The 25,715-nt window shown below is 36.4% G+C and overlaps 1 protein-coding gene across 1 annotated transcript; it reads right to left on the reverse strand.

Annotated features, from left to right (window-relative positions):
* Window positions 1-12,864: 12,864 nt before the first annotated feature.
* On the reverse strand, window positions 12,865-14,523 carry LOC134741442 (uncharacterized protein K02A2.6-like). The gene has a single exon (XM_063674221.1). It carries the CDS (start codon window positions 14,350-14,352, stop codon window positions 12,892-12,894), a length of 1,461 nt encoding a protein of 486 aa, XP_063530291.1. The 5' UTR covers window positions 14,353-14,523; the 3' UTR covers window positions 12,865-12,891.
* Window positions 14,524-25,715: the final 11,192 nt, after the last annotated feature.

The raw sequence follows: 25,715 nt of genomic DNA on the forward strand, positions 1-25,715 counted from the left end.
ACCCATGTTCTTTCACTGATATGCGTTAAAATTATAAATAACAAACGAAACCGTCAACGCCCTCTATACGAGAGTAGGCCAAGACTAGTGGCGCCATCTGATCGAGAATCAATTTTTCCTGATTTTCGAGGCACGTTTTTTCCTTAGACTGTATCCATGTATTACGGAGTTATATCTATCTTTGGTGACTGTTTAATCAAAACGGAATGATTTATCTCGCAGTTCATGTGTCTTTCTAAAGCCCTTGTTGTTGATAGCGAATTTCACTAGAATAAAATCCACTCCTGTATCTCGCAGACTATCCTAGCAATACCGAAATGGACTGAGCAAATAGGAGAACGAACGAAATTGAATTTGTACTCCTGCTGTCGGGAGTAGCGACGTCGCTTGACGTCCCTCGAGACACTTTGGGTCCCAACCCAAACCAGTCCGATTCTCAATTCAAACCATTTGACAGAACAAACTGGTGATGGCGGTTAAAAATTTTTGTTCCTAATACAAATATTTTACGGAGTCATTCACTGTTAAATGAGTCCGCGAATTGCTTCGCTCGCTTGAAAGTTATTTAAACAGATGAAAATTGCCACAATTTATGAGCATATTTCATCTTTGTTCAACGAATACTAATTTATATTCCAATTATAAAGCTTGAACACTAATAATCCTAGAATCTTGAGATTAAATCTTTAATCTGTCGTGACTCTGTAGTATGTGAACTTCAAGTAGTTCCGAGTAAGTACTTGTCTTGTATAAAATTGATGAAATTCAGTGCGTTCAAATTCCTTAAATGGCGAAACGATTCCCAAATGTTTATCAAAATTGGAAGCAAGTTACTAATTAAGAAATGTCTGTAAGCTAAATACCTACCTAAGACCTAAATTAATTTAATTAAGACAATCAAACTGACCACGTGAAAGCATATTTTGAGAGCAGGTGTTTTGTTATGACCATGAAATGTATAATGTACTTCATTTTTCTCTAAGTTAAAATAATAGGATATATTATGATTGACGTCAAAGTGCTATATGTACATATAGACAGAGTCTGATCGTCGTCGTCGTGACGTCTATATAGACAGATAGTACTGGAGCTATTGTGTTAGTCGTTACCTATTTATATTTACGCTTGGTCAGTATTTATTATTTGTTGTTTATCGTCATATCGAAGTCAAGATTGAATCTTTATAAGGAGCGTGCATAAACTGTTGAGGGCAGCAGCGCCGGATCTAGAATTTTTTCGAGGCGGGGCAAAAACTAAAAAATGCTGCCCCCGCCTGCATATAACATAATATTATATGTGTACTCGTATTATATTTTCGCCATTATCATAATTTCAACCATCAGACGCCCACTGACAGACATAGGCATAAGAAAGAATGCCACAACGACCGGTCTAGCGTAAGTTGTTCTTTTTGTGTTAAACTTATGTTTTTTTTACGAATACATATATGGACGTGTAAGACATATATGTATCATATATTTTAATTAGGATAACACACGATAGGATATGAAATAAAAAGATAAATAAGAGTTTTTTTAAATACCACGTCGGTGGCAAACAAGCATACGGCCCGCTTGAAGGTAAGCGGTCACCGTAGCATATATTATGGAAACTTGCAACTCCAGAGGTGCTACATTCCCCTTTCCGACCCTTTAAAAACCTAAGCCTATGGAAAAAACGTGCCTCGGAAATCAAGAAAATTTCATTCTTGTATAGATGGCGCTTCTACCCTTTGGCCTATTCTCGGTTAGATGGCGTTGACGACCCCGTTTGATATTTAACAATTTTAACACAATATCAGTGAAAGAACATGGGTCAAAATCTTAAAAAAATAATAAATACAACTAAAAAAATAATTTATCCATATACAGGGTGTCCTTAGCCATTGGACAAAGCCGAAATGTACGCATGCATTAGGGTATTTAGAATCAGTATACAAATTATCATAACAACCGGTGTATTACGAAGAAATTAACAAATTACGATTTTTTACTTTGGAGCAGCCTGTATGTGTTAATGCAGCCTGAGGTAATAAATAGTATGAAGCCTTCATCGACCTTATTGATTATCTTTTTTATTTATGACATTAATAAGATTCTGACAAATCTGACAAATGTCATCATTGCCGAACATTTTCGAACAAGTTGTCAGAAATACAGTATGTTTCTTTTTGTTGTCGATCATTGGAATTAATTTTGTTTGAAAATTTATTTTTTTATCTTTTGTTCTAATAAAAAAAATTAACGTTAGAGCATTCCTGTGAAGTAACCCTACGTGGGATTTCAGGGTTTGTCCAATGGCTAAGGTCACCCTATACGGGTGGTAAAAATTCACCCTCCCATAGAAAGCGGACCAGTCAAAATGTATGAAACAGCCAATTTTTTTTTCGCGATTTCGGGGTTGTTCCTATAGTAAAAGTTGCTCAGTATAATCCCAAAACCTCTCTGGCAACGGGAATGCACTTATTTTTTAGCCACCGTGTATGTACATAAGTATATATTTTTTTTCGTTTTTATCATCATCATCTTCCTCGCGTTGTCCCGGCATTTTTTTTTTGCTACGGCTCATGGGAGCCTGGGGTCCACTTGGCAACTAATCCCAAGAATTGGCGTAGGCACCAGTTTTAACGAAAGCGACGGCCATCTGACCTTCCGACCCAGAGGGTAAACTAGGCCTTATTGGGATTAGTCCGGTTTCCTCATGTTTACCTTCACCGAAAAGCGACTGGTAAATAATATATCAAATTTCGTACATAAGTTCCGAAAAACTCATTGATTCGAGCCGGGGTTTGAACCCGCGACCTCCGGATTACAAGTCGCACACGCTCTTACTGCTAGGCCACCAGCGCTTTTTTATATTTTTATTTTTAGTTTTAATCGTGTGTCCATAGATGGCAGTAAATTTACTGTGACTACAAAATTTACTAACAACTAACTAACTCGTGTCGATCCCCCTTCTCCCTTCGGTCGTGTTTTGATTTATCGCCACTCGATGCGAATTTCCTATTTTTTGCATTTGTATCGTTATGTACTATGTTATAATTGTTGCTTGATCACGCAAAAACGACGGCTAAATAAATTTGAATGAAATTTGGCAAAGTAGTTATTCGTACACATAAAATAGTACCTATTGGTCCAGATTTTTTATTTTTATTTATGAAATGTTATAATTATGGAAACACGATTAATAATTATTCCTTTTGATGTCTCATTAGTGTTATTTATTGCAGTTTTTCTCAAAAGTATATATTATAAATTTTAATTGCAAGTTTGTACACTTGTGTTTGCTCGTTAACGCAGTGTTTGTCAAAATGTGGCAAAACCATTCGAACGGTGATGTGGTTGGTGTTTTGTCACTACGACCACAGCGCGAATTTGCTTGTATACATCGTTCGTATGGTTTTTATTGTAACAAATATTTCACGCTAACGTTTTAAGCTTTATATTGCTAATTTTGGGCGCTAGAAGAGCGTAACTATACTTAAATGTGTTCAATTTCACCTCTGAATACGGCAACACCTCCACTCACTGGTGGCCGACAGTTTACTGGTTTTCGCATCGACCCGTGAGTGGTGGGCCGCCAGTTTAGTGCTTTTCGATCCGACTATTCAGGGGATAATTACTTTTCTAAAAGGCGTGAATCACTGCGCATTTAAGTTGCATTAATTATTACCTTCCATGTACGCTATAATCATTGTAAATTTGTCGTTGCTTGTCACACTTTAAACAGGACTAAATTCACAATACATGACGTCTTAGAATAAATTGAAAAATGAACTAAAAATCTAAGCACAAGTTTAATAACAAAACTTCCGTGAGACACAGACATATTAAATATATTAATAACGGGGTCACTCACGTATTTTAAGTCGAAAAACGCTCGACATGTTTCACTCCGTACCGAGGAGTGTCATCAGGAGCTTGCTTGCTCCTCGGTACGGAGTGAAACATGTCGAGCGTTTTTCGACAAAATACGTGAGTGACCCGTTATTAATATATTTAATATATCTAAGCACAAGTTATTTTTAAAGGTCGCCGAAGAAATCGTCAGTTTGGGGTGTACATTCTACAGTTTAATTTATTGCTCTTGTTACACGGCCCACCCGGTATCTGTTAGTAATTATGATTACTGAAATTATTACTAAATTTTAGGCGAAAAGGCAACAAGCCCGAGGTTGTTTAGTCTATTAAGTATTTTACTCGTACCTGCAAGCTAAAACTAACTAGCAACATGTTCAGCATAATCTGGCTAAAATAAGCAGAGCTTACACTGTAAATTTAGTTTTAATACAGCATAAGCCAGGGTCCGAATAAATAACCTAACGCTTTACGCTTAATATTTAGGAACAGTAGGTTAATAAGTAAGTAATTTCATTTACGGACATAGTTATATTTCTTATTTTCTTTACAAACAAAAATGTAACTTTCGGAGTAACCTTTTATTCGTCTGAAGCACGATATACCTATATATGGAAGAAGATCTTAATAGATACAGCTGTAAAAAGTATTGAAATAAATTTAAACACTAAAAACGGCCCACATGACTTACACTTAACAAACACATGACTGTAATTTATCTCTTCTTCCCGTAGCTTTGAATATTATCTAGTACACAATTTAGCGCTATTGAAAAAAAGTTCTGATTGGTCAATAAAAGTTTTGAATGGCTAAAATAAAATTATATATGTCAAACCTCTTGCTCGGCGTATCAAACTGCGCGCTGTACAGTTACTTTGAGTCGCTCGCGGCACAATACACGACCGTAGGAACGTAGGAACATTTTTTAGCTCTAATAAGACATCTATAGGTATTATAGTTCGTTTCACTGCAGACTTTATTTGATTTAGGATTCATTTAGACGGTGCAAAAACTCATATGCCTGTTTCATTTCACTGGTATTTGATCGGTCGGCTACATTGGATGTAACCTTAACTATAATATTTAGTCCGCAATGTAATTAAAATCGCATGCGAGTTCGCGCGTGTTCTAAACGAGCCCTTACGCGCAAGCTCGTAAAAACGATTAAACCTGATTTAAGCGAGAACATTATGCAAGTTTAACCTAATGTCAATTTTTAATATTGCAGCTGATAAATAGGTGAAAATCTTAAGAAAAGCGCCTCTTGCATGTGTGAGAACTTTATTTGTTTTCTGTGATCAGCGACGTACCCAAGACTACGGCCATATACCTAAGGTGAATTACCTAAATATTATGGCCTCAAACTCTAAGAGAGATACCTTATACATATTTTTACATACGTACGTTGCATTTAACAATTAATATTAGCAGTCCCATGCACGAGACCCTCAAATCTCAAACACCAATAAAGACTTATAATGGGAAGTCAAAAGTTACAAGTACTTATACAAGCTTTTGATGAGCGAAATCACTAATTGGACATACTCGTATAACTTCCTCCCTTCGCTAACAAATTTCAATAGGATAGTTTCATCCGTAAGAATACATGAAACTTGGCATGTTCATAACTTATGAAGCTAAAAAAATAGAATCGAAAAAACCTTGTTAAGTAGTTTATTCCCTCTTTCCCCGCGTGATTGTTCCGATTAGTAGGTTTCATTTTTATAATAAAAACGGTTGAAGTTAAAACAACAACAAAATAAAAAAATAGTATTTTATACAATCGTGATATAATGGAGCTTCAATTAGCTTTTCAGTCGAGTACCGTGTTAAGGCCAAGAAGCTTGCTGAGTGACCTTATTGGGTACAATATTGAAAAGCTTGATTATATCACTATTGTATACAATACTTTTTCTACGAGCCAAAAATAATACTTTAAACTAGTAGAATCATATAGGTAAACAAACCAAAAGTATACAGCTAAGATACGCGAGCAGCCGCGATACCTATGAAGGTGCTGCGAGCTTTAGGAACATAGTGAGAATACAATGAATACCAGGGGTACTGTCACTTTGCAAATTTCTAAGGATTGAGTCGACCTCATGGTTGTCTGTTTCAAAAAGAACAAAAGACGAAGAGTTAGCACTTGATAATGAGGTTGTGCTGCGAATGTGCAAATTAGCATTTCTACCTTAGATTTCATTAGCGAGGTTTTTACCTGTGTTAGCAAATAAATTATTTACCCGATTAACAGCATACACAGCACACCCTCCAGGATCAATTAGTTCAAGTGGCTGGCTGTTTTAATTTTTATAATGGGTTAATTTTTTAATTACTTTCCATATAGTCTTGGGATTTTTAGTTGAGTTGGCCAGTAATTCTCTGTCATTAATCTTTTTAATCATATTACTACAAAAGTTTCTGTATCTTCAGAAAGTGATGCCCAGGACCTCATTATCTGGATTAGCACGAAATTTTTGATGCATTTTGTTTCTATTTCTGATGCATCTCAGAATGCCAGGTGTAATCCATGGTTTTAGAGCTTGTTGTTTTTTTGGTATATGTTTTATTGTTTTGTTTGCATCCAGAGCGATACTTAGCCTATTTATAAGTTGTTCTACAATAAAATCATAATATGCCTCATCTACCTATACTTTATACGTCGGGCAAGTATCTTGTTATATAAAGCCTTCTTGCTTAGTTGAATGATTGTTTAAGACGCCCATACTGGCACGACAAAATAACACGTGTATACATAATTAAAATTAATTATCATTATTCTTGCTGCAACAAATGTCAAATACTTAGGTCATTTGTCAAGACATTAAATATTAATTTTGACGTTTCCTGTAGCAATAGAGTTTCCAGTATTATTGTACGGCTGCAGTAATTACGCGAACTGCATTGCTGTCCAACTTCAACTTCTTCAGTTTTTAACAAATTGAACAGTCGCGCGCGTCGTTTAACTCGAAAGTCAGCGTGGTTTTTGACACAAGATCTGAAATAAAACAAAGGTTTATTAGTCCCCGGATTGTAATAAAGCCTCAGGATAGGGTTAGTAGCCTAATCGCCCCGTGTTTTGTGGAATCGTAAGCTTGACTTATTACGGCCAAAGTACGAAAACAAGCCCGGGTTTTACGAAACATGGGTAATTATTTTAACTAACGAAGTAACACAAGCCGGCTGTCAGTGTCAATGCATGAAAATATTTTTTCACATCACCAATTCGAAAAAGGGCTTTTTCTTCCCTGCTAGGAGGGATCAAAGTGGCACTTTTCTTCCCTGCTAGGAGGGATCAAAGTAACACTTTTCTGTTCTAGGACACTATTTATACATTTCTTTGCGCATTCTTTTTTTAGCTTAAATAATATTTTTAAACATTATAATTACCTCATAGGTGATGTAAAAAGCAGTATGTGTCACATGGCATGGTAGCAAAATTATTTCCATCTTGGGCGGAGGAGCTCAGGATTCTAATTTAGAATCCCTCGCTACTCTCGGGATTCTATTATAGAATCCTTCGCTTCGTTTAGGATTCAATTGTACGCCCTCGCCGTAAATATGTCATTTTGCTCCCTTGTGACACAAACTACTATCTTACAACGTTTGTTTTAACCCCTCGGCCGGCAAAGCAATATTTTTATTTTACAATTCAAAAAGAAATATTATTAAAACGCATTCGATCGGCAATGCAACCCCATATCTCGGGATACCTATGTAATAGGCTTTATGTGCCGATATGAAAATAATGCCGGCCAGTGTTTCCTTTTTTTTAGGGTTCCGTACCTCAAAAGGAAAAAACGGAACCCTTATAGGTTCACTCGTGCGTCTGTCTGTCCGTCTGTTACAGCCTATTTTCTCCGAAACTACTAAACTAATTAAGTTGAAATTTTGTACAAAAGTGTAAGTTCCTGACCCAAAGACTGACATGTAACGTAAACATATGAATTTTAAACTTTTGGGGGGTAAATAAGAAAATTAAAAAATAAAGTTTTTCAAACTATATCATGTTACATAATAATATCATTGTGAGAATCTCAAAAATATTTTTTATAATTTTAAAATAAATAGTTTAGAAGTTATTTAAGAAAATAGCCAAAAAATAACATCCCCCCCCCCTTTATCTCCGAAACTACTGGGTCTAAAATTTAAAAAAATAAACAAAATAGTTATTTAGCTATAGATAACAGGAAAACCTATTAGAAATGCGCAGATTAGAAAATAAAAGCAAAAATAAATACATATTTAAAAAAAATATTATTATAAAAAAACAAAAAACCCCACTGCACACTAAAAAGAGGAAAACAAGCCCCACAAGAAATATTGTTTAATCAAATGCCACTCAAATGCTAAAACCAAGCTATGGAATGTAATCGATAGTTAAATAAATAAAAACTTATTCTAAATACTAACTAAATATAATTTATAAATGTATGTATGCATGCACGGCAGCGCGGGGCGTCTGCAGGTACGGCACGGCTGGTGCCTGCAGAACACTTCTATCCCGATGTAGCAAATAGTGATGAGGCTGAGAGCAAACTCCACAAGTCATGTTGCTCTTACAACTTGACGCTTCATGACCACTTTTCAAACAGTTGCTGCATATCTTCAAGGCGTTGACACGGTCAATCCTATCTTGAATTAACAGTTTACGAAACTGTTCGCAACGATAAATCAGATGATTTGAGTTGCAATGCACGCAAGTCATTTTGTTTTGGTACGAATTATTCTGAAATGAAATGAAATGAAATGAAATGCGTTTATTTGCTTAACATTATGTACAGATAAGATGGTAGAGTCAAAAGTATCATTATTACGCGAAACAGCTAATCCAACCTTTTGCGAAGACGAGGTCGCGTTCGAATATTTGAAACTGGCAGGTTTATGACTCGGTTGCGTGAAGTTGACAGGTGACTTCACTTTGACTTGTTAATTGTTTATAGCCCGGGAGCTAGTACTAGGAAAAGCATGTTCCTACACTTTAATTTGTTTGTTCACAAAATTGATTAATTCCGCGAATGTAGGTAATTTATTTTGATCGCGGCTTTCTTTAAACAATTTCCGAGTATGACTGTCTAGCCCGCGAAGTGCCAGATGACAAACCAGATAGTCGTCCAAGTTCTCAATCTGCAAGGCGTGAATAGCTTTCAAGGAATGGTCAAAAGTCTCCACGAATGAAGTTAAATTCGCTGCACTGTCTTTTGTCAAAGGTGAAAAGTTCAGCATTTTATCCAAATACCTGCCGGTCAACGCCCTGACATCTTGGTACTTATCAAGTAAGCTTTGCCAAACTACAAGATAGTTAAAAGACGTGATCGGAAGACTCCTGACAATATTCAGTGCTGGGCCTTTGACACAAGACAGCAGATAATGAAATTTATCTATGTTCTCGAACTTGCGATTGTGAACCAAAGACACAAAGGTATCATGAAATGTGGCCCAATTCTCCATCTGACCATCAAACTCAAACAAAGTCGTTAAAAGTGGCCTAGCTAAACAATCATCCCTGATTTCAGTAAAATTATTTTTGGTTGGCTCCTGGACTAAACGGTTGCAGTTTAAAGCTACCTTTTTGCAAGCGAAATATAATGACTATAATGAGTCGAAACTTTCTAACTAGCTTATTGAAGGTTTAGCTTTCGGATTTGCCTGCATCTCCAGCATGATAATCTCCATGACAATTTTTTCGAAGTCGCAACGTGCGTCATCGAGTTCCGAAAACTGAACCATGTAATCTTGCACCGAGTCTAGACTATCCAATTTAACAGTTTTGGATACATCTATAGCCTTTTGTAATTTGTTAAACAAATATTATTTTTTGAGTGTCAACGTATTTATTTGAAGTAACAATTGCACCTCGCCTTCCGCCATTGTTTGTCACGGACAAAATGTATGACGAATTGAATATTTTATTGAAATAAATATCAGTAAAACCGTAGAAATAAATAGGAAACAGCGAGATAATATGCGGATGGATACGATATGGGGAACGCAACGGTTAGCCTATAGAAGATAGGATTTGGGAAAAAAATAAATTTAGGAGGGTCAAAATTTAGAGAAAATTAAGATTCGGCTCGGAGACCAGAAAATATGGCGTAAAGCCAGTGGACTGTAGTTGGTGTTTTGGCGTATATTAATCCAATAGATTTAAATATTTAAATATTTTACGGGGCGCACAAAGAAACGCAAGGCAGCCATTTATGAACTAATATATTTTCAAGAATGACGGTGGACGCAGCCACCGTTTGCATGCACTTACAACTACCCTTTTACATACATAACATCCCTCCCTTATAAGATCAGAGCACATATTCAAAAAAAACATTAAAAGAAAGCCTTATAATTAATCTTAGGGCGATCCCTCTTTAGTTTGGCCGTCGCATTGGAACCCTGTACAGTTGACGGGTTAACTGTAGCGTCGGTAGCCGCCGGCGACGACGAAGTCGCGGATGCAGCGCTCTCTGAGGCCGCGGGAGGCGCGAGCGGCGCGGACGGCGCGGGTGGCGCGGCCGGCACAGCGGGCGCGGCCGACGCGGCGGATACGGCCGGCGGAGGCAGCTCAGCTGACGCGGCTGATGGTAGATTAATGACATCGCCTATATTCTGGACCTCTCCTCCCCCCGGCTCTGTTCCAGCCTCTAGTACAGACGGAAGAGTAAACAGGGGGGGTACTGTTCTCGTAGGCACTAATCGCTGTTGGCCTTGATTAGTATTCTTATTAGTTACTGGCATTGTAGCCTTATCTCTTAAAACTTGATTAAAGTGTCTTTTCACTGTTTCCTGTGTTATATTGTCGCGTATAAGGTATAATAACTTGCCAATACGTTTGATAACGCATCCGTTGCGCCAGCAGAACTTATTCTTGTTTGCATAAGATTTGTACAACACCGCGTCGTTGGGTGCGAAATGTGTTCTGCTGGTACCTCCATAGTGATTACGCTGCGAGCACTGGTTGTTTTCAACAAATGAGGCGAGTTCAGTGGACGAGGGCGATGACTGTGGCGTAAGTAAGTCTAGCCTAGTCCTCAACTGCCTACCGAATACTAGGCGCGCTGGAGACTGCCCCGTTGTACTATGTCGCGAGTTGCGGTAATCAAAAAGATATTTTAACAAAGTATTATTGACATCTTTGTTTGCACTCGATGTCAATAATGCACTTTTTATGCCTTTTTTAATAATTTTCGTGTACGATTCGGCTTGGCCATTACTGGGGGGGTGGTATACCGGCGAAGTTATATGCTTAATACCATTTGTGGCACAAAATGATTTAAATTGCAACGCTACAAACGATGTACCATTGTCACTAACTATTGTCTGGGGTACGCCAAACCGCGACATGAAATCATACAATTTTTCAATAACTTTTACTGACGATATATTGTTTTTCATGTCGTAGCATTCGACCCACTTGCTATAAGCATCAACTACAACAAGATACGTGTGTTCGTTTATCGGGCCTACGAAATCGATGTGCAATCTCATAAAAGACTGCGTTGGATATTTCCACGGAGACATAGGCGCGCGAGGCGGAGAGGGCCGTAGCTGCGCGCACACCGGACACGCGCCGATCAGCTGTTCGATTACCGAGTCTATGCCGGGAAACCAAAACCGGGCGCGAGCCTCTGCTTTAGTCTTTACAATGCCAAAGTGAGAGTTATGTAATTCGTTAACAATTTGGCGTTGCAAAGATTTAGGAATGATAAGTTTGTGTCCACGCATTACACAACCATTGTCAAATGATAATTGGTACCTGCATTGATGAAAAGGTTTCATAGCTAAATCATTCGTTTTGCGTGGCCACCCCTTCAATATGCATTGAATAACTTTATTCAAGGTCTTATCATTCTTTGTTTCTTCGCGTAACTTATCCAACGTAACTGGCAAACAATTACCCTCCAATACAAAATTGATGTACGTCGCGCGGTCGGCCACGACGGCCCTACCACCGTCGTCTACCGCACGGTCTGGCAACGACGCCCTTGATAAAAAATCTGCGCTGTTATTTGCACTTCGAACGTACTCAATTGTGTAATTGTATGCTGATAAGAAAATAGCATATCTCTGCAACCTGTTCGCCGTTATTTCAGGTACACCCCGCTGTGGTCCAAAAATCGATAGTAGGGGCTTGTGGTCAGTACGTAGTATAAAAGGAACAGAACGTGCGTATAAATATTGGTGGTATTTTTTTACCCCAAATACGATTGCGGTTGCTTCTTTTTGGATCTGCGCGTAGTTTTTTTCGGCTGAATTAAGTGTCCGCGAAGCAAACGAAATTGGACGCTCTGAACCATCCTGAGATATTAGGGATAAAATCGCCCCTAAGCCCTGGGGGGATGCGTCAACTGTAAGAATTAGAGGGGCATTAGGATCATAATGCGCCAATACCTGGTCTGAGCCCAGACTTTCTTTTATTTTAGTAAAGGCTTTGTTATGTTCCTCAGTCCAAACCCATTTCGCATCTTTTTTTAACAGGTTATATAATGGGCTCAATATAGAGGACGCATGAGGAACAAACCTTCGATAATAGTTTGCTAATCCGAGAAACGATTGAAGTTGGCTTATGTTAGTAGGCACCGGTGCCTCTAAAATAGCCTGAACCTTTGACCTCGATTTACTAATACCGTTTTTGTTTATGACATGGCCAAGATACATAATTTCGTCCTGGAAAAATGCACATTTATCCTTTTGAAGTGTAAGCCCGGCGTCCTTGAAACGCTGCAACACTTCCCTAAGTCTCTTCTCGTGCTCTTTTTTATCGCGGCCCGTTATCAGTACATCATCGAGGAAACATAGCACGCCGTCTATATTAGCAAGTATGCTATTTAGAGCGCGCTGAAAAATCGCGGGTGCACTAGACAACCCAAAAATTAAGCGGTTATACCTAAATAACCCACGACATGTGTTTATACACGTTATGCTCTCGGGATCTTCTATTGGGAATTGGTTGTACGCCATAGACATATCTAGTTTAGTAAATTGTACTCCTCCATGAAGTTTTGAAAAAAGTTCCTCTACTGTAGGCAAAGGGTATTTATCAATCATTAAATTGTTTGTTAATAGTTTGCGAATAATCTGCACATATCCTAACTGACCCGTCTCTTTTTAAAACTGGTACAATTGGGGAGGCGTAGTCAGAGTGATCGATTGGCTCAAGTATCCCTAACTGCACTAACCGTGTTATTTCAGCGTTAACTTTTTCTTGCAATGCAAACGCTACGGGTCGACTTTTGAAAAACACCGGTTTAGCGTTGTCTTTTAATGGTAATTTAATTTTATATTTATTAAAACAACCCAATTTTTCTGCAAAGATTTCCGAGTAATCTGACATAATTTTTTTCACAATATCCGATTCTAACTGAGCGCAGTATTTTATAGATGCGAATTCCAAATTAAACGCTGTCAAGAAGTCTCTCCCTAAAATGGGACAGCCGCCCTCTTCGATAACTTGGATATCCAAGGTTTGTGTGCAATTGTCATATGTAATTGGAACTCTCATTATACCTAAACTTTTAATAAAATAACCGTTATAACCTGTTAGGCGCTTATATTTGTTTAACAATGGTACATGTTTGAAGTGAGATTTATAAAATGTGTCCGATATAGCCGTAACAGCCGAACCACTGTCAAGTTCAAACCGTAATTTTAATCCACTGATAACCACATCCGCGTACATCGGGGCACCGTTTACAGAGCGAATGTTAAATAACTTACCGTCATCGTCCTCGCTCACCTCGCCCGCCTCCATGTACTTGAAATTTTTGCACATTCTACGAAGATGGCCTTTTTTCTTGCATTTTTGGCACTTATAAGACGCGAATTTGCACTTATTCGATTGGTGATTAGCAGAACCACACACTTGACACTTAGCACGATCTGTTTCCGTTGCCGAAGTATTCGCGATCTTGAACAAATTATCGGTTCCGGCCGCCGACGGTCCTGGCGCCGCGGTCGTGCTGGTGGCGGTGCGGGCGCACCGAACGCTTTCTGCCAAATCAATGGCCTTCGATAACGTGAGTTCACTGACGTCCTTTGAGAATAGTTTCTCTCGCTCTCGACCTGGCGTCATTCCCATGACGAACTTATCCAGAAGTGTATCTTCAATGTGCTGGAAATCACAATGCGCTGCGAGTCCCCTCAACCGCGCGGCCCATTGCGCGTGGGTCTCGCCTGTTTGCTGTGATGCCGAATAAAAATGAAATCGTTCAGCAAACACGCAACGCTTTGGCGTGAAATGGCCATCCAGGGCCTTGACCACGTCATCGTAACTCTTTTCCTCTAACACACCCGGTAACACGAGATGAGTCGCTAGCTGATACGTATTCTCACTCAATGCGCTTAATAATATTGCTCGTCGCTTGATCCCCGCTTTGTCCTTTTCTTCACTGATATTGTTCGCGATAAACCATTGATTCAGTCTGTTTTTATAAACTGTCCAATCTTGCTGTTGGTGATCAAAACTCGCGAACAATCCCACAGTATTATTAGTGGACAACATATTTCCTTCAAAATCACGCGTGGATTACTCGAATCGCCGCCACTGTTAAATATTTTACGGGGCGCACAAAGAAACGCAAGGCAGCCATTTATGAACTAATATATTTTCAAGAATGACGGTGGACGCAGCCACCGTTTGCATGCACTTACAACTACCCTTTTACATACATAACAGGTAGGCTTACCGGATGGGTTTGTGGTCTGCTGCTAGCAGAGGCCTCTGCTAGAGGATGCCTGGTATATTCTTTCGTGGTGTATCCTTCCTTCGAGCACTTTAAGAGAGTTTTTACTGAATATTATTTGCTTTCGCGTTAGGTTTTTATCACGTTTTTTATGACACTGACGTCGTCAGTTATTATGTTTTTCAAGACCTCTTTTGTAACCGGCCAGTAGCCGCGCTACTTCCAATGAGTTAATATAGCATTTACTAAACACCTCATGTTGTGTTTAGTAAATGCTATATTAACTCATTTGAAGTAGCGCGGCTACTGGCCGGTCACAAAAGTGGTATTGAAAGACAATAACTGACGACGTCTTTCATTTGATATGTTAGATATGTAACACACAGTTTGAAAAACTTTATTTTTTAATTTTCTTAAGTGCGCCCCTTTACAAGGCCTTTACAGCGAGATAAGTGATACGTTGCATTAGTACTGCCAAATTAATGTAACTTTTTTAATTTTGTAGTGTTGCAACGGTATAAATAGTAGGTACGAGTATCTATTATCGATGGCAATTACAGGACCATCGGATCTTAAGGAAGGAGTTGGATGATATTGCTTCGGAGAAATATGGACTTACGTCCACTAGGACGGTCCACCAGGATCACGGGATCTGCCAGGTCAAAAGCGCGCGGTAAGTTGAAAAATACGGCAGCCATCCGCCTTCTATTCTAAGTGACCTAAAACGCTACGCAGCAAAACGCGAGTTGCACACGTCGTCCACTTATAGTAAGTAAGTAAGTAAATCTTTATTGCAAACCATGGTATGTACATAGATGTTACAAATTATGTAAAGTTTCACATGGACCCCGGTGGGGTGTAGCAATTTTTCTTATAACTAGCTTAAACATAATTATACAAAACTAAACTTAATTACTTTCATAATGAAAGCGCTAGGTCTATTATACAATTATAATTTGTGGATCAAGATATATATATAGGCTACATTATAAAAAATTAATTAATTGTGTCTTCCATAAATTCTTTAACAGTGTAATAGGTTTTGTTTATCAAATGTGTCTTGAGCTTAGTTATGAATAGGTTTTTGCTCTCAATGTTTTTCATATCTGAGGGTAATTTGTTGTAAATTTGTATAGCTTGGTAATATGGACCTTTTTTGTATATGCCTAGGACTGGTTCCGGTGGGACAATGTTATCTTTTCTGCGTGCACTTTTGCAGAATTCGAACATTTCGATATTGTTTCTGACGAAGGTAGCAATTTCCAGAATGTACAAAGAAGGTAGAGTCAATATGTTTAGGTTCAAAAAGTGCGGTTTGCAGGTGTCTGTCTGTGGGATGTTTACTAATATTCTGATGCATTTCTTTTGGAGGAGGAATAAATCATTCGAGTCTGTACTATTTCCCCATAACAACAAACCATAGCGAAGCCAGGCCTCAGCGTACGCGTGATAGACAGATAAAGCGCATGCCATGTTTGTGTTGGATTTTAGTATGCTCAAGGCGAAAAGGAAAAAAGATAATTTGGAGCTAATTTTAGCTACGTGTCTTTTCCAGTTGAGATGTGAGTCTAATACCAGTCCTAATAGCTCGAATTCTGTCACTTCTTCTATGTTCAAGTCTAGTAAAAGGGTTGTCAAGTCTGTACTGGTTTCGTAGGCATATTAATGTCTGAAGAGACTGTCCCAAACTGTCAACTCCAACACCTTTGACACGAAATGGGCCTGTAATTTTAGTTCCGTTTTACTACCTGTCCTTTTTGTAAACCGGCGCAACCTTTATTTTCTTAAGAGATGCAGGGTTTGTCAGTGCCGTGACATGCGAAGCTATTAAATTAGTGGTAAAGTACTTGCAAGGCACAACTGTAGGTACTCTCTTTTTGATTCAATTTTTTTTAAGAAGTTGATAAGAGAAAAAAAACTGGGCCCAAGTAGTGCTTTGACAGCAATGCATTATACTTACACAGCCTAAGTATCTAGGCCAGCCTAGATACTTAACTCTAACAGAAAAGTTAACGTGCTAACGTAAATTGATAATAAATATTTGTTGAATTTAAAATTGTGCAGAAACCTTTTAAAGTGTCATCAAACTTTTTATTTGCTAACATTACGTACGGGTCCAGTAAAACAAAATATGGCAGCACTTTGCAAGTAACTCATTAGTACCTACCACTACAATATAACGTAACTTTGCCACATTTCGGTATGTTATTTCCCTCTGTGGGCTCTTTTAATTACTGTCCGACCTCCATGTATCATAAATTTTAATGGAGTACGAAACTCGAGCGCCATCTAGTCACCGTAGCAAATTGCATTTTAGAATTTAAACTTAAACAGAAATGTTGCCTGTTCGAAAATTGAAATATACCAACGGGCGGACGAAGCAGAATATATCTTTATGTTCTGTCATCTAAGAATACTCATTCACTCGTCGTTAAAAGCAATAATTGACGCAACTAGGTCAGAGTAATGGTCACATAGGTAATATTTACCCAAAAAACTACTGAAGTATTAAACAGACTAACAGAGAAATACTTGTCTTCACAACAGTCACCCAGTAGCAAACTTGTTATCACTCTCGGCCTGATTCTGATTTTAATATACAATATACATCAAACATTTTTGATCTAGACACGACAAAACAAAAACGTCACTTTTAATACTGACAGGTCCGATCCATATTTTATCTAGATCTAACTTTTTACATATATTAAAATTATAATAAGGCCGTCTGTCACTTCACACCCGTTCCAAATAGTAGGAGATACGTTATTATATGGTCGACCTTCCACCGATACGTCTGACGAAACTTATATTTTATGAAATAAAATATGTTCCTGAACATATTATATTATTTACTTATTGTAGCCTAAAGAAATATGGTCACTGCTATTTTTAATACATTAAAAAAAAAAATGTTTTCTTAAAATTTCACCGACTTGTCTGACGAAAGAAATAAGTTCCAATGGAAAGTAATATACTACTTGTACAATATGAATCAATTAGGTTGCCTACCTTTTTCCGGTCACTATTATGTGGTTGCCGTGTTTGACCAGGGTGAGTTTTTATCGATAATTGCACTCATTTGTGACGTTTGAATTATATATCAAAATGATAGTAATTTTATTGCGAATAAATGCCTGCGAAAATCTGGTCCAGAAGAAGGGTTGCTAGGCTTTTAAATAAAATAAGAAGGGAAAACTTTTAGCGATAACTCAAAAACGGCTTAACTGATCACGATTGTTTTAACTGTTGTCTAATGTGTTTGTTAAGCACTATTTTTGTAATTTTTTTCATATTTCTTGGACCGGTGGTTCAAAAGTTAGATGGAAAAACCTTTTTTTTTTTTCTAAATGATTATTTCCGAAATGATTCACCATATCAAAAAATGTTGTTTAAAGACCTCCATTTATTTTGAAAGACCTATCCAACGATATCCCACACTGTAGGGTTGAAACGATATTAAAAAAAATGTCACACGCATTTTGTTTCTTTCCAAGCGATTATTTCCTAAAATATTCACTTCTTAAAAAATGTTTTTTAAAACCCGTATTCATTTTAAAAGCCCTATCCAATTACATGTTACACCAAAGGGTTGAAGCGAAAAAAAAATAGACGCACACAATTTGTCGCTTTTTTTTTCTTTTAGTAGTAGTAGTAGTAAACTCTTTATTGCACAAATATACATATTAAAAATTACATGGTACAAATAATAAGATGTACAAAGGCGAACTTATCCCTTTGAGGGATCTCTTCCAGTTAACCTTCTTTTCATACGTATGTTGTAAGATGTGGTTTGATAGGTCTTTTAAAATGAATACTGGTTTCTAAAAACAATTGTTGATAAAGTCAATATTTTCGGAAATAATCGCCTTGAAAGAAACAAAATGTGAGAGGATTTTTTTTTTTCGTTTCAACTTTGACGAGGGATATCTTTAGATAGGTTTTTTTAAAAAATAAATAGGGGTTTTGGAAAAACATTATTTGATAAAGTGAGTATTTTCGGAAATAATCGCTTTGACAGAATTTTTTACCGTTTCAACCCTATAGTGTGGGGTGTCGTTGGTTAGGTCTTTCAAAATAAATAGGAGTCTTTAAACAATATTTTTTGATAAAGTGAATCATTTCGGAAATTATCATTTAGGAAGAAGAAGAAAAGGGTTTTTACTTCTAACTTTTGAACCATCAGTCTAAAAAATATAAAAAAAAAAACATGAAAATAGTGCTTAATAAAAACATTCAAATAAAGTTAAAACAAACTTGACCAGTTAAACCGTTTATGAGTAATCGCTAAAAGTCTCTCCTTCTTATTTTATTTAAAAGCCAGGCAACCCTTATTTGTGACCGGATTTTCGCAGGCAACTCTATACCACTGTATTTGCAATAAATTACCATAATTTTTTAATATATAATTCAAGCGTCAGACAGATGAGTGCAATCATCGATAAAAACTGACCTGTTTAACACGGCAACCACATAATAGTGACCGGAAAAAGAAAGGCAACCTAATTGATTCATGTTGAACAAGTTGTTACAAACATGTAACTTGTACAACGGTTGCCTGTGAAAATTTTTTTTTTTTTAATTAGTTAAAAATAACCTTGACCATATTTCTTTAGGCAACCGTATTTATTTAAATATTAAGTTTCATCCGTCAGACGTATAGGACTGTGGAGGTCGACCATATATGAGTTGTGTTCTCGCGCGCGAGTCCATACTTAAAGTCGCGCAAGATGTATGCCACGCGAGAGAACGCAACTCATGCTAGCAAGTTAGACCCGTACTACAAGCTCTCTAATCTTCTGGAAAAATTAAAACTACGCTTTTAAATTTTAATGGGCTAATTTTACATATTGTAATATTGTAATAGTACTTAATATGTCTTAATTCTAGATATTGCAATTAAAATTGAACCATAAGCTTTTCCTTTTAAGGCATTTTGAACATATCTCGCATAAATGAACGAAATGTAACATTTCTGGGTCATTTCAAATGTGCTACTAAATTGCGTAATTATATATGTCACGAAATGCATTAACGATAGCGTGAGCATCATGAAGTTATCGTTCGATATTTTCATTAGACAGTCAATTTAATGCTATTAAATATGAACTGAAATGGAAAAATTCGAGGAACTCAATTATCTAAAACGCTTTTATTATTATTTAGATTGTGATGATTAAGTAATACATTCTCTATTTTGTACTGAATACCTTAATGCAATTAACAAAAACCGATATAATAAAACTTAACCTATAAGTAAAAAAATTGGCCTAAATCGCCGTCAACGGGCAAGGTGCCCAGAAGGCTGGCCGTATTTCCTCGCTGTACAGCGATATTAATACGCTGTGCGAAATAGTGGCCAGGCCTCTGGTCGCCCGAGGTACTGAATACCTTTAATATAATATGTAATAATGAGGTACGTCCACCTATGTGCTAACAATTTTATTAGTTCAAATTAAATTATTTTATGAAATATTTTTTGTTTTGTTTTTAAATAGTCAAACGTCACACTACTATATATAAATTATAAACAGAAATAGATATCACACACTAAAGAAAACGTGACCAAGTCCATTCCCGCCTCGGCCACCGGTGGACTTGGTCACTTTTTATGTATGTATTATAAATTCAATATACGCGATGTATTATAAATTCAATATACGCGATATAATCCGTTTTCATAGTTTTATTTCATTTAGTGTATGATATTTATTTCAATTTATAATCTTATTAGTTAATTATTCTGTTAGCACTTGCTGGTTTTAGGCAATGTAGTTGCCTTACATATATTTAGTAACACATAAAAAGGATTTACTCGTACAGCATTGATACCAATACCATAAAATTAATATTCGAATTTTTGTCATTTGGTTTGCCTAATATTACGTTGCCATCCATCCATACTAATATTATAAATGCGAAAGTATGTCTGTCTGTCTGTGTGTTACCTCTTCACTCTTAAACCGCTGAACCGATTGACGGCGCGATTCGGGAAATGAATTAGAGATTCACTAGATATTAAATAGTAAATAGTAATGATATGTGATGTTCCACGGCAAAAGGTACCTTATGGCGGCTGGCGCTTACGTCGCATAGCGCATTATTGCGGCGCTATGCGACGTAAGTGCCATCCAATATTAATTGGAGCGGCGTTAATAATAGCGTAAGCGCCAACCGCCATAAGGTACCTTTACTCGTGGGACGTCACATATCTGTACTATTTCATATCTAGTGAATCTCTAATTCATTTCCCGAATCGCACCTTTACTTGAAATTTGGTATAGAGATAGCTTGAGTCCCGAGGAAGGACATAGGGTAGTTTTTATCCCAGAAATCAGCCTTTAAGGGGGTGAAAAGGGAGGTGGAAGTTTGTTTGGAAGGATGGTGAATCGATAAAAAGCAGATTGGGTAAAAAAATAAGCTACGCAAATTACTAAATCCACGCAGACAAAGTCGCGGGCCAAAGCTAGTAGGTAATAAAATGCAGTATTAATCAAACCGCTCACATCTGCTGCCGACTGTATGTGCAGGCACATAGTGTGGACCAGCAAAGTAGGAACTTCTGCAATTGAAACTCCAGTATTATAATCTGCGTGGAACGGCCTGTTTTTGCCGCAGTCCGACCATTAAACGCTATATCTACCGCGAACACTCACCGAGTCTGGTAAGCAAGAAACATTGATTCTGTATCTTATTAAATTTATGATTGTTGTTGTTTTTTAGGAATATAAAGTAGGCGGCGGCGTATTTACAAACAGATCTAATTTTCTTAGCATTTGTTGCTAATTGCTTCCTTATGGTTTTGAAGGATAGATTTAGCCTTCATCAGAATGTTTCTTACGTTATGATTGTAATTATAGTACGATAGGTAGTGTGAGATGTTTTGTTTAGAATAATTAAAACCCGGCAGGTATATAGGAAAAAAATAAACTAATTAAAAAACCCTTCTTGCGTGTGTGCTTGTACAGTTTGCGAAAGAAACCCCATAAGTATGCAATAAATTATATGTATATTTAATATAAGTGTCTCTTGATTGAACTTTTTAGCGCATGAAAAAATCATTAAGACATTATATTTATACTTTTAAAATGCTAAATTCAGTGTTTTTTAACCACATTTTTAATCTTTGACTTTGGGTATTTGTATGGAAATCGTCACCGCCACGCGCTATAATTTTTTTTACGAAAAAAATGTATGAATACAGTGATATTTTCCAGAATGAAGAATAAATGGACTACATTGTACAATTTATTTATTGCAGATCGCCACACTGTGATTGTAATGAAAAAAATGACACAAAAATTACATAACATTTTAATTTTTTGTGCTAAACTATTTTTTTTTGTATGGAAAGGTCTTTTTGTTAGTTATTCACCAAGTTTTAAAGAACTAAAGCTATCGAGGTTAAACTCGCCGAAATTAATATTAATCTCGTTTTATCATTGACATAAGTTGTAAGGCTCAGCATAGCCTTAACTCACAAGATCATCATCATCATTTTTCAAAAGTGCGTTTCGGCACATATTATCATTCATCGTCACTTTGTTTTTTTTTTGCGAACGGAGTTACTCAAATATTAACAGTTTTAATCTTAACCCGCCGCCCCAAATCTTTATAACGCAAATAAAATCACAACCTTTGTTATTGCTTCAACTATTCAACCTACTGATAACCTATCGAAAAAAGTGGCGAAACCGTTGAAATCGGCCAATATTGAGGTTCCGTACAATCGTAAGGCGGCGCGCATGACGGTCGTAAAAAATGTGAATGGCATATTGAAATATTTCGCGCGACCCTTGGTTCCCAATTTTCTTTCTGCTTCGTCTAACTCTGATATAAGTCGACCAAGCGGCTACAGACCGTTTGTATATTTATGACATCTCATTATATTGATTTACAGCACGGTAGGTACAATGTAAAATGCATATTAAGTACTTAGGTATCTATTTCATTAAGTATTTGATTGGTCATCTTAATACTTAAATAAAGAAAACATTGTCATATTTAACTTAGCTGCCTCTTTTGGAATCAGTCCCTTTTTAAAAATACAGTAAAAATAAATCTAATACGAAAATATATTAAATTTAGTTACACTAATAATAATTGGCCAAGCCCGAGTCAAAGCTCGAGGCATTTAGTGTTCCGTGCGCATCGTTATACTTTACAGAGGTTGTTTGCCTGTTTTTAGTTAGGGTTCCGTAGTCAACTAGGAATCCTAAAACCAGACGAAGTTTCTCCATGTCTAACTCTGTCTGTCCGAGGCTTTGCTCTTTTTTTGTTAATGCTAGAAAGCTGCAATTTGGCATGGATATATAAATCAATTAACCAATACGACAAACAGATAAAATTTTTTTTGGGTAGGTACCTGTAAACGTAGTGGGCATGATTTTTTGGTGGGCATGATGGTGTGGGGTGTCGTTGGATAGGTCTTTCAAAAGGAATAGGGGTATTCAACAAGCATTTTTTGACTAAGTAAATATTTTTGGAAATTATCTAGGTATCCAAAAGAAGAAAAAATTATGGCCCTCTTTCTAACTTTTGAACCATAGGTCGAAAAGTATGAAAAAAAAACGTGACTGTAGAGTTTAGTAAAGACATTAAACCAAAACTATAGGCAACATGATCAGTAAAACGACGTACAAAGCGCTGTGAAGGTGTTCCATTTTGCTTGTTATGTGCAAATGCTACTTACTAATGTTAGTTCTACGTTTTCGTTTTGTAATTCTACGTTTAATTAAACGTAGATTAGAAGCTACCGTGTCGTTACCGTGTCGTTAAGAGATCACAGAAAATAAAAATTTCAATGAACCATTTTTTTAGATACTTAATGAAGATTAAGCCATTTGTAAGGAACAGATTGGATACGTAAGTGCTAAGGAAGTACTAAGCTACTAAGTAGTCGAAGTAAGTGATCTTCTTCGGCGGGAACGGGCTCGATTAGATGCATAGCCTGCATCAAAAGTACGCCGCGGGGACGGTAATTTGTGTTTTGGGAAAGTATCCTATGAAACTCAGTGACACATTTTTATTTTATTTATTTATTGGAGAAACAACAGAAGTATGCGACAGGATAATAGGTTACATTGTTAGGTACATATATGATTGAGATAAACACTTACTTCCTTAAACGCTCTCACTAAAACAAACTTAAAATAAACGGACTTAACTAAAGGGTATGGGTATCCTCAATGTAGTCATTCGCAAGTATATACGAAAAGCGAGCCATTATATTCGACAAAAACCTAGGAGATAATTTATAGGAGTTGTGCAGTCAAAACGGCAAGTCCAACGTTACATCCAAGCGCTCATTCGAATAGGTCATCATTAGTATTTTATCTACACACATATCATAAACCCTCTATGATGCCTTCAAAATCCGTAAATAATGGCCAACATTAAGATAAACTGTTTTGTTACAGCAAATTTTTTATCTGTGAAAATTGCTAAATAATAACATCGATTTCGATAATATCATTTTATTCAAATTTCGAACATCTCTGAAAAACAAAGAAATTTGATTTGACCTGTATTCTAATATCAGTCGAGATGACGTTTTATTCGAAATGAAATGTCAATTGCATACAAATTTGACAAATCTCGCTTGTTAGTAGGTATCGAACGATCGACCCCCACTCTAGTTTGTCTCTGAATAAAAAAAAAAAACTACGGATGCGTGACATGCGTGAAAAAGTTTTCTTTGCCGCCATTTGATGTGCAGTTTATCTTTTAATTAGTTTGTAAGTAAAAAATAATTTGTTTTGTTGTTTTTAAAGTAACTAGCAAAAGTTTCGTGTAAAATGTGCGATAAAGATATTTCGGAGACGCCACCTCATATCCGCGAATTCCGCCAGAGAGCAACTATGCCCCAATGTCGGCTGTAATATGAGGTTAGTGAATATATCATAGAAAATTTATAATATGTTTGTAGATAAAGCAGTGTATGTAACTGTACATAATTAGGCATTAAACACTCGTGTGATTTTATTATGCAAGTCACTACGTTCGTTTCATAAACCCACACTCGAGTTTTAATGCTTTTCATTATGTAGCAGTCACATAAACTACTATTATGGTTCACCATTATAGCTCTGTATTCTATACTGCTTCAATTTGAATTAAATTTAGAACTTATTATTTTGATTTGATTTTGTTTCTATTTCCATGCCATATATATAGACTTAAATATTATTTAGAACTGCTAAAAGTGTAGAGTTCGTCTAAGCTAACAAAGTGAGAGAGCGTAAGTAAGTAGTGTAAGAGTGAGATAAACGTCATATTTTCATAGAAATTTAACATTAATGATGACATAGTGACACTCGGACTCTATCGATAATTGGACGTAGTTTAGGGAAAAGGATCTAATACACGATTTGTTAACAAAAATATCTTTCTTTCAAACAGAAAATCAATTAATTTAAATGTCATAATATAATAATAATAATAAAATACTTTATTGTGCACTACAAAGAAAAATACATAATATTTTATGGATGAATCCTTTTCGCTAAACTACGTTCACTTGATACTGAATTCAGTCCGAGTTTATAATGTTTTTGTAACAATATAAACAGCATTACTCTAATTAAGCTGTCAAAAAAGTATGAGTAAGTTATTTATATTTTCTGCACGTCTTGAATTTAGGACTGAATTTTTTGCAAGCTTTCCACTCGATTCTTACAAATAAAATAAAAAAACAGGTCAACCCCCTAAATTACCCCCCAAAATAAGAAATAAGCGGTTTTGATTTATTTACAATATTAGTGGTGGTAATTGCTATAACTGTTTCAAATTTTAGGTATCTATAGGTATGTCAAACGGTCTCTGAGAAAAACGCATTTAACTGATTTGCAAGACCGAAGTGATCCCATAAGTAATTAACTAAAAATGATTTAACTTTCTGGAAACTAGGCCTTATAGGATTTAATATTTTTTTACGATCTTTTGTAGGTTGCATTACTAATATTATTTTTCACACGGTCAGAGAAATCAATTAGTTTTAACTTTTTTGGTGTTTTTTAGGTATTTTTTTAAAAAAGTTTGAGAAGTTTATGATGTTACTTAAACAGACATATCGAGTGATTTTTCAATTGCTGTATGTATAATTTTGTCCCATCCCTGAATAATATATTTTATTATAAATAAGGATTGTTTTCATTATACTATTATTTGCTCCGCGATATTT

The sequence above is a fragment of the Cydia strobilella genome, chromosome 5 (assembly GCF_947568885.1).
Source record: "Cydia strobilella chromosome 5, ilCydStro3.1, whole genome shotgun sequence".
Classification (NCBI taxonomy): domain Eukaryota; kingdom Metazoa; phylum Arthropoda; class Insecta; order Lepidoptera; family Tortricidae; genus Cydia; species Cydia strobilella.